The 10,056-nt window shown below is 40.1% G+C and overlaps 1 protein-coding gene across 1 annotated transcript; it reads right to left on the bottom strand.

The window, feature by feature from the left end:
* Positions 1 to 543: 543 nt before the first annotated feature.
* Positions 544 to 1,419, bottom strand: LOC129536454 (ribitol-5-phosphate transferase FKTN). The gene is given in 1 exon segment (XM_055395408.2): positions 544 to 1,419. A coding segment is annotated over 1 exon segment (861 nt). The 5' UTR covers positions 1,405 to 1,419.
* Between the last annotated feature and the right edge of the window lie 8,637 nt (positions 1,420 to 10,056).

Genomic DNA, 10,056 nt, shown 5'->3' with positions numbered 1-10,056 from the left:
TCCATGGGATTCTCCAGGCAAGAATACTGGAGTGGGTTACTGTTTCCTTCTCCAGGGGATCTTCCCGACCCAGGGATCGAACCCGGGTCTCCCGCATTGGAGGCAGACTCTTTAACCTCTGAGCCACCAGGGAAAAACCTTCACAAACACAAAAAATTCATATTCAGTGCCAACCCTCTGAGAAAAACTGTAGTTTCTATGAAGTACGTATTCTACATGGTTTGATCCTACTTGGATTGCTTTAAGAACAGAATGTACCATCTTTATAAAGTTTGTAGGCGATCCTAAAAAAGCAGAGGCCAGTGCTGAACCTGTCAATGTCTATCCAAATAATATAAGGTCTCCGTAAATATCAAACCATTCAACTGGGGAACAAATCGTTCCTTAAGGTTAATGTTTAATCTACTTAAAAAATTTAAACAATCTAGAAGGAAACAGACAAATCAGAAAAGATGTTTTCTTACCTAAGTCTCTTTTTTACCATAAGTCTCTTTACCCTCCCCTCACCTCAACTGGTAAATACTAAAAATAAACACATTTCTTTTAAATTGTAAAATAAAATATTTGGGTATCTCTAACCTGAAAGAATGCTTGAGCTTCTTTATACCTACACTCAATAAACCTAGAGTGTGATATTTCTTCTAGAAAGTGCATTGGATCTTTTGGAATGAGAACATCTAATCCATCAACAGTAATTTGTTGTAACTCTGGCTTGTCAAAAGCTCCAGGATAACGACCAAACGGTAACTTTTGAAAAGGAACAAACTTCCTGTCAATGTGTCCTTTCAGCCATAGATGGCCATGCCAGAGGTAGTTGCCGCTCCTCTCATGAAAGACCACCAAGTAGATGGCATGACAGGTCAATTTGCAGATGTAGTGCAGGGGGATTTCAGTTCCAGAAAGTGAGTCTATCCAATCCAGCCATGGGTCCTTGCTCTCGATCTTTAGGCACTGAAATCCCATATTTTCAGCTATCCTAAAGCAGCCTTCCTCATTCTTCCACAGCTGATACTGTAGTGCAAATGTAGTAAAGTCTCTTGGAACACAGAAAAACTTGCATTCTGAAGTGGAGGAGGCATGAGAAGTATTCTTGACTTGTTCAAAGTTTTTATTTATCAATTCCAGAATCAAAGGATCAATAAGGAACACAGGTGCTCGCTTCGGCAGCACATATACTAAAATAAGGAACACGTGTACATTTTGACTGGATGTTAGCATAATAAATTTTTTAACTTCACGCCACTGTGTGCCATCAAACCCAATTCGGCTTCCTTTGGATTTTGATAAACCAGATGCATTCTTTGCTGATAAACAGTGCTTGTTGTGGTACAACTGAAATAGCAAAAATGAAGAACTTGTCAAAGTTTAAAGCACCAAAATCACGTTCTTACTGATTCTACTCATCAGTCTGCAGCACTCACTTGGTTGTCTTTTGAAAGTAATCCAGTTGGTTTCATCTTTTGGGGTAAAAAGGTAATCTTGTTTTCTGTGAACAATATTTCTCAGCCAACAGTGGCGGCAACTCCCTATTGAGAAATCTGTATGCAGGTCAGGAAGCAACAGTTATAACTGGACGTGGAACAACAGACTGGTTCCAAATAGGGAAAGGAGGACGTCAAGGCTGTATATTGTCACCCTCCTTATTTAACTTATATGCAGAGTACAGCATGAGAAACGCTCAGCTAGATGAAACACAAGCTGGAATCAAGATTGCCAGGAGAAATATCAGTAACCTCAGATATGCAGATGACACCACCCTTATGGCAGAAAGCGAAGAAGAACTAAAGAGCTTCTTGATGAAAGGGAAAGAGGAGAGTGAAAAAGTTGGCTTAAAACTCAACACTCAGAAAACTAAGATCATGGCATCTGGTCCCATCACTTCATGGGAAATAGATGGGGAAACAGTGGAAACAGTGATAGACTTAATTTTGGAGGGCTCCAAAATCACTGCAGATGGTGACTGCAGTCATGAAATTAAAAGATGCTTGCTCCTTGGAAGAAAAGTTATAAACAACCTAGACAGCTTATTATAAAGCAGAGACATTACTTTGCCAACAAAGGTCCATTTAATCAAGCCTATGGTTTTTCCAGTAGTCAGGTATGGATATGAGAGTTGGACTATAAAGAAAGCTGAGTGCCAAAGAATTGATGCTTTTGAAATGTGGTGTCGGAGAAGACTCTTGAGAGTCCCTTGGACAGCAAGGAGATCCAATCTGTCCATCCTAAAGGAAATCAGTCCTGATTGGAAGGACTGATGCTGAAACTGAAACTCCAATACTTTGGCCACCTGATTCGAAGAACTGACTCATTTGAAAAGATGTTGGGAAAGATTGAAGGTGGGAGGAGAAGGGGATGACAGAGGATGAGATGGTTGGATGGCATCACCAACTCAATGGACATGAGTTTGAGTAAACTCCGGGAGTTGGTGATGGACAAGGAGGCCTGGCATGCTACAGTCCATGGGGTCACAAAGAGTCGGACATGACTGAGTGACTGAACTGAACTAAACTGAACATGGTGTGAGGAATTAGTCCAGTTTGATTCTTTTGCATATAGTGATCCAGTTTTCCCAACAACATTTACTAAAGAGACTGTCTTTTCCCAGTGTATGTTATTGCCTCTTTTTTTTAGATTAATTGACCATATAAGCATGGGTTCATTTCTGGGATTTCTGTTCTTTTCCATTGATTTCTGTGTCTGTTTTTATGCCAATATCCTACTGTTTTGATTACTATAGTTTTTTAATATAGTTTGAAATCAGGGAGATTTATACCACCCTTCTTTCTCAAGATTGTTTTGGCTATTCAGAGTCTTTTGTGCTTCCATACCAATTTTTGAACTATTTGTTCTAGTTTTATGAATACTATCATTGGCATTTCGATAGGGATTGTATTCAATCTGTAGATTTCCCTGGGTATTATGGTCATTTTAACAATGGCTATTCTTCCAATTCATGATCACAGCATATCTTTCCATCTGCTTGTGTCACCTTCAATTTCTTTCATCAGTATCTTACAGTTTTCTGAGCATAGGTCTTTTGTCTCCTTCATTAGATTTATTCCTATGGACTGTAGCCTGCCAGACTCCTCTGTTCATGGAATTCTCCAGGCAAGAATACTGGAGTGGGTAGCCATTCCCTTTTCCAGGGAACCTTCCCGACCCAGGGATCAACCAAGGAATCAAACCCAGGTCTCCTGCATTGCAGGCAGATTCTTTACCATCTGAGCTGCCTGGGAAGGGTATCTTACAATTATAAGGATCCCAAGGGTCAGTTCAGCCACAGCATGAGTTCTGAAAGGGGAGAAGTCTGTAGGGACTTGCCCCAGGTGAATGTCCCTAGGCATTTCTAGCCAGTAACATCGCCATCAATAGGCAAAGACCAGCAGAAAACAGGAAGTAAAGCAAGGAAAGTTGTTGAGAATGATTCTTTGATTTATGATTTGAGCACCTGTTTACATGTTGATTGAAGCCATTTACTAAAATAGGAACACTAGAAAAAGCAGTTTTTAGTAAAAATCTAGGGCATTCAACATGTTGAGCTCGAAATGCTTGTTTAAGATCTTCAAATAAGGGAAATTTACTCAATATTCTGTAATAATCTACATGGGAACAGAATCTAAAAAGAATGACTATATGTATATGTATAACTAAATCACTTTGCAGTATACTTAAAATAACAAAATATTATACACCAAATATGTTATTTAGTCCTTGATTCTTATAGTATCTGATTCTTGTGATCTTCATGGACTGTAGCCTGCCAGTCTCCTCTGTCCATGGGATTTCCAGGCAAGCATACTGGAGTGGGTTTCCATTTCCTACCCCAGAGTATCTCCAGCCATTCCCCAGTGGCTCAATGGTAAAGAATCAGCCTGCAATGCAGGAGACCTGTGGAAGACGCAAGTTCGATCCCTGTGTAAGTCAACTATACTACAATACTGGAATGGGTAGCCTATCCCTTCTCCAGCGGATCTTCCTGACCCAGGAATCAAACCAGGGTCTCCTGCATCACAGGTGGATTCTTTACCAACTGAGCTATCAGGGAAGCTGCCACAATATAAATAAAAATTAAATTTAAAATCAAACTTTTAAAAAAGATCTCCAAATAAGACAGCAAGACCTACTCATTTGGAACTCAGAATGAAGATTCAGTTGAACAGAAATTTAAACATTAGAACAAAAAGTTTGATCGGTCCTAGCAAAATTAGGTATTTCAGTAGGATTACATTTCACAAGCAAGGCATATAAAAATTTTCCATTAGGCAGACTTTTGAAGAGTCACTGGGAAAGAGGAAGGGGGTTTGTTCCTTTACACTCCGTTGTGTCTTTGTTAGACTACAGAGCGTCATGTTCTTACAAACCAGCTGAACACACCACCCCCTCACAGATCGCTTTACCCCTGTTCTCCCACATGCACTCTCATTCACGTGCCTTAACAATACAATTTGCCATCATGATTCCAGCCGTTTAATACTAACTTCCTCCTTTTGAGAGTTTCTGAAGTTTCCTGACTACTACTAACTACAAAGAATCATAAGAGATAATAAAACAGACAAGGGCAATTTTTAATGCTTTGAGATATCCTAAATTTCTTACAATAAAAACTATCTCTTTGTTTTTTGGAAAACACAGCCACAGATTTTTCAATGCCTCACTTCATTTCATCCCTCTTTTCACTCTTGTTTTTTTAAATGTGTGGGTACTCAACTCAGTGTGATTTTTCTGTATTTCTTAGTCAAATATGGATTTTCTAATCCACTTCCCCTTGATCAATGAAACACATATTCTTAAACCCTTCTTTATCACTTGACCTTGAAAAACTAAAATGGAGCTAACTTTAGTGATGATGCTGGGTTTGTTCTTTTTTTTGGGGGGGGGGGGTTACAGTAAGTTGACTCACTGGAAAAGAGTCTGATGCTAGGAGGGATTGGGGGTGGGAGGAGACGGGGATGACAGAGAATGAGATGGCTAGATGGCATCACCAACTCGATGGACATGAGTTTGAGTGAACTCCGGGAGTTGGTGATGGACAGGGAGGCCTGGCGTGCTGTGATTCACAAAGAGTTGGACACAACTGAGCAACTGAACTGAACTGAGCTGAACTGAACATCTGAGGTTGCTTTTTTTTAACATTCAAGAAAATTTCAGGTCATCTAAACCAACATGTCCCAAATTCACGTAAGGAGGCAGGTTGGGTTGTTCTCTCTCACTCTTATATGATTTTTTATCATCACATCAGAAAACAGATATTTTAAATCATCTGAGAAATAACAAAGCAAAGTGATGAGAAATCTTTAATCTCTCAAAATAGAAAATGTTAGATGCTGTCTTGAATCATGCTGTATGTTTTCCTTATCTTCCCAATTGCTCATAAGTCTGAGTTATTTTTCTAATTTCATGTTTCCTTAGTCTATTATTGTGTATGACTTCTATTTTAATCCTAAAATCATCTAATTTCACAATTCTTTCACTTTCTTGGGCACTTACTTTATAGAACATCACTCTTGAAATCAACATCAATTCCTAAATTCCCATTCTCAGTTTTACTTCAACTCTCCTATCTGGAACTATTATAAAAAGAAAATACAACCTCACTTCCACTTTGAAGCTATTCTTCTAGAAACACTACTATGCACCCTTGTAGTGAGGCATGTGGAATCTCTTAGGTCTGTTTCCCTGAAGCTTTTACCCGGGAAATCTGGATTTATACAAAGAAGCTAGACCTTAGTCATTTTACTCTGAAAAACTAGGAAACTTTCAGTTCAGTTCAGTCGCTCAGTCATGTCCGACTCTCTGCAACCCCATGAATCACAGCACGCCAGGCCTCCCTGTCCATCACCAACTCCCGGAGTTCACTCAAACTCATGTCCACAGAGTCAGTGATGCCATCCAGCCATCTCATTCGCTGTCGTCCCCTTCTCCTCCCGCCCCCAATCCCTCCGAGCATCAGAGTCTTTTCCAGTGAGTCAACTCGTCGCATGAGGTGGCCAAAGTATTGGAGTTTCAGCTTTAGCATCAGTCCTTCCAATGAACACCCAGGATTGATCTCCTTTAGAATGGACTGGTTGGATCTCCTTGCAGTCCAAGGGACTCTCAAGAGTCTTCTCCAGCACCACAGTTCAAAAGCATCAATTCTTCGATGATCAGTTTTCTTCACAGTCCAACTCTCACATCCATACATAACCACGGGAAAAACCATAGCCTTAACTAGACGGACCTTTGTTGGCAAAGTAATGTCTCTGCTTTTTAATATACTATCTAGGTTGGTCATAACTTTTCTTTCAAGGAGTAAGCGTCTTTTAATTTCATGGCTGCAATCAGCATCTGCAGTGATTTTGGAGCCCAAAAAATAAAGTCTGACACTGTTTCCACTGTTTTTCCATCTATTTCCCATGAAGTGATGGGACCAGATGCCATGATCTTCGTTTTCTGAATGTTGAGCTTCAAACCAAACTTTTCACTCTCCTCTTTCACTTTCATCAAGAGGCTTTTTAGTTCCTCTTCACTTTCTGCCATACGGGTAATGTCATCTGCATATCTGAGGTTATTGATATTTCTCCCGGCAATCTTGATTCCAGCTTGTGTTTCTTCTAGCCCAGCGTTCCTCATGATGTACTCTGCATATAAGTTAAATAAGCAAGGTGACAATATACAGCCTTGACGTACTCCTTTTCCTATTTGGAACCAGTCTGTTGTTCCATGTACAGTTCTGACTGTTGCTTCCTGACCTGCATACAGGTTTCTCAAGAGGCAGGTCAGGTGGTCTGGGATTCCCATCTCTTTCAGAATGTTCCACAGTTTATTGTGATCCACACAGTCAAAGGCTTTGGCATAGTCAATGAAGCAGAAATAGATGTTTTTCTGGAACTCTCTTGCTTTCTCCATGATCCAGCAGATGTTGGCAATTTGATCTCTGGTGCCTCTGCCTTTTCTAAAATCTGCCTGAACATCTGGGAGTTCACGGTTAACATATTGCTGAAGCCTGGCTTGGAGAATTTTGAGCATGACTTTACTAGCGTGTGAGATGAGGGCAATTGTCCGGTAGTTTGAGCATTCTTTGGCATTGCCTTTCTTTGGGATTGGAATGAAGACTGACTCTTTCCAGTCCTGTGGCCACTGCTGAGTTTTCCAAATTTGCTGGCATATTGAGTGCAACACTTTCACAGCATCATCTTTCAAGATTTGAAATAGCTCAACTGGGATTCCATCACCTCCACTAGCTTTGTTCGTAGCGATGTTTTCTAAGGCCCACCTGACTTCACATTCCAAGATGTCTGGTTCTAGGTCAGTAATCACATATCGTGACTATCTTGGTTGTGAAGATCTTTTTTGTACAGTTCTTCTGTGTATTCTTGCCACCTCTTCTTAATATCTTCTGCTTCTGTTAGGTCCACACCATTTCTGTCCTTTATCGAGCCCATCTTTGCATGAAATGTTCCCTTGGAATCTCTAATTTTCTTGAAGAGATCTCTTGTTTTTCCTATTCTGTTGTTTTCCTCTATTTCTTTGCACTGATCACTGAGGAAGGCTTTCTTATCTCTCCTTGCTATTCTTTGGAACTCTGCATTCAGATGCTTATATCTTTCCTTTTCTCCTTTGCTTTTCACTTCTCTTCTTTTCACAGCTATTTGTAAGGCCTCCTCAGACAGCCATTTTGCTTTTTTGCATTTCTTTTCCACGGGGATGGTCTTAGTCCCTGTCTCCTCTACAATGTCACGAACCTCTGTCCAGAGTTCATCAGGCACTCTATCTATCAGACCTAGTCCCTTAAATCTGTTTCTCACTTCCACTGTATAATCATAAGGGATTTGATTTAGGTCATATCTGAATGGTGTGAAATTAATCTCAAAGGAAGTAGTATTGTTAAAGGCTAACTTTTATTCAAGGGGATAAAAATTCCTAGAATCTGCATATGTATCATAACAAAAATTACTCAAATTCGGGACTTTCTTTGTGGTCCATTGGCTCAGACTCTGAGCTCCCAGTGTAGAGGGCCTGGATTCAATCCCTGGTCAGAGAATTTGACCCTGCATGCTGCAACTAAACAGCCACACGATGCACTAAAGATCAAAGATCCCGCATGTCACAACTAAGCACAGCCAAATAAATAAATATTTTTTAAGTTATTCAAATTTCTTTAAAATCCAGATGAAATGTGTGCTCTAACTTCCCAGTCCTTTCCCTGGTTGTTTAGCCCTCTGTAGGCTCTTGCCTCCTTTTGCTAGAGACCTTGAGTCCAAGTCAATCCAGGCTCAATTTAGACAGGCTGCTTTTTCTCACATTATAGCATTTTGAAGAAAAGTAACATAATTCCTATTTTGCAACATTTGTGTATGAACGTACCCATTAAAAAGTTCAATAAAGTATTAAATAATTAGACAATTTGTTTTAAAGAGCCTTCAGTTCAGTTCAGTTCAGTCGCTCAGTCGTGTCCGACTCTCTGCGACCCCATGAATCACAGCACGCCAGGCCTCCCTGTCCATCACCACCTCCCAGAGTTCACTCAAACTCATGTCCATCGAGTTGGTTAAAGAGCTTTATATATATGCAAAACTTCTTTGTGGGATGTGGTATAATAATTCATAACAATATGTAAATAATAAGATATATTGATATATTTGGTCTTCAACCTTCATTCGTGACTCACACACCCAAAGTGTTTATAATTTCCTGAGTGACTAGAGTAATAGAAACAGCTCTTGTTACACTTGTTTTTTGTCCTTGGTTTCTAATATAGCTCAGAGAAATAAAGGTAAAATGGGTGTGTTTTATTAATTATTCTTTTAATGTATATGTGTCGTCGAGTCCCTTAACAATTCACCTGAAACTATCACGTCATTGTTAATCAGCCATACCCCAATACAAAATAAAAAGTTTACAAAAGAAAATTTTAAAACTTTTTCAACCACACCTGAGTTTATGATAATGAGATAACTTTTGGAATGTCCCTATATAACCTATGGATAGAGGCTGATTAACAAGGGGACCAACCATATAATTAGAGTGCTGAAACTTACAGCCCCGCTTCCCATCCTCCAGGGAAGGGAAAAGGATTAGAGGTTGAATTAATCACCAATGACTGATAATCAATCATTCTGTTGATACATGATGAAGCCCCCAGAAAACCCCAAAACACAGGGTTCAGAGAGCTTCCAGGTCAGTCAAGAAGAATACTTCCATGTGCCAGGACAGTAAGGCATCATCCCAAACTTCATGATGACAGAAGTTTTTGTGCTCAGGAAACTTCCAGACCTCATTCTATGTACATCTTCATCTGGCTGCTAATTCTTCTCCTTTAATAGCCTTTGTAATAAACTAGGACTCTAGAAAATAAGAGGTTTCTCAGGTGGCTCAGTGGTAAAGAATCTGCCTGCCAATCCAAGAGACGCAGGAGACTTGATCTGGATGCCAAGAAGGCCCTCTGGAGCGAGAAATGGCAACCCACTCCAGTATTCTTGTCTGGAGAATCTCATGGGCAGAGAAGTCTGGTGGGCTACAGTCCATGGGATGGCAGAGTCGGATACCACTAAGTGACTAAGCACGCATGCACACACTAGTAAGTAAACTGCTTTCCTGAGTTCTGTGAGCTGTGCTAGCAAATTAAACACACTGACAACTTAAAAATTAATACAAAATAGATGGTTTTCTAAAAAATAAAAATTATTGGAAATGACTAAGAAAAATTAGAAATCCTAAGCCTCAAAATCATAGAGAAAAGGGAAAATGTGGTCAAAGAAATCCTCTTAAATAGACAGGAGTTCTGAGAACTTCATGGGAAAAATTAACCAAATTTCTAAGAAGTATATATTCACCTATATGCTGCTGCTGCTGCTAAGTCACTTCAGTCGTGTCCGACTCTGTGTGACCTTATAGACGGAAGCCCACCAGGCTCCCCCGTCCCTGGAATTCTCCAGGCAAGAACACTGGAGTGGGTTGCCATTTCCTTCTCCAATGTGTGAAAGTGAAAAGTGAAAGTGAAGTCGCTCAGTCATGTCTGACTCGTAGCGACCCCATGGACTGAAGCCTACCAGGCTCCTCCATCCATGGGATTTTCTA

Source organism: Moschus berezovskii, chromosome 6, assembly GCF_049115385.1.
Source record: "Moschus berezovskii isolate FMDL1 chromosome 6, NW_MosBer_1.0, whole genome shotgun sequence".
NCBI lineage: Eukaryota > Metazoa > Chordata > Mammalia > Artiodactyla > Moschidae > Moschus > Moschus berezovskii.
This window is presented reverse-complemented; position numbering and strand designations above follow the sequence as displayed.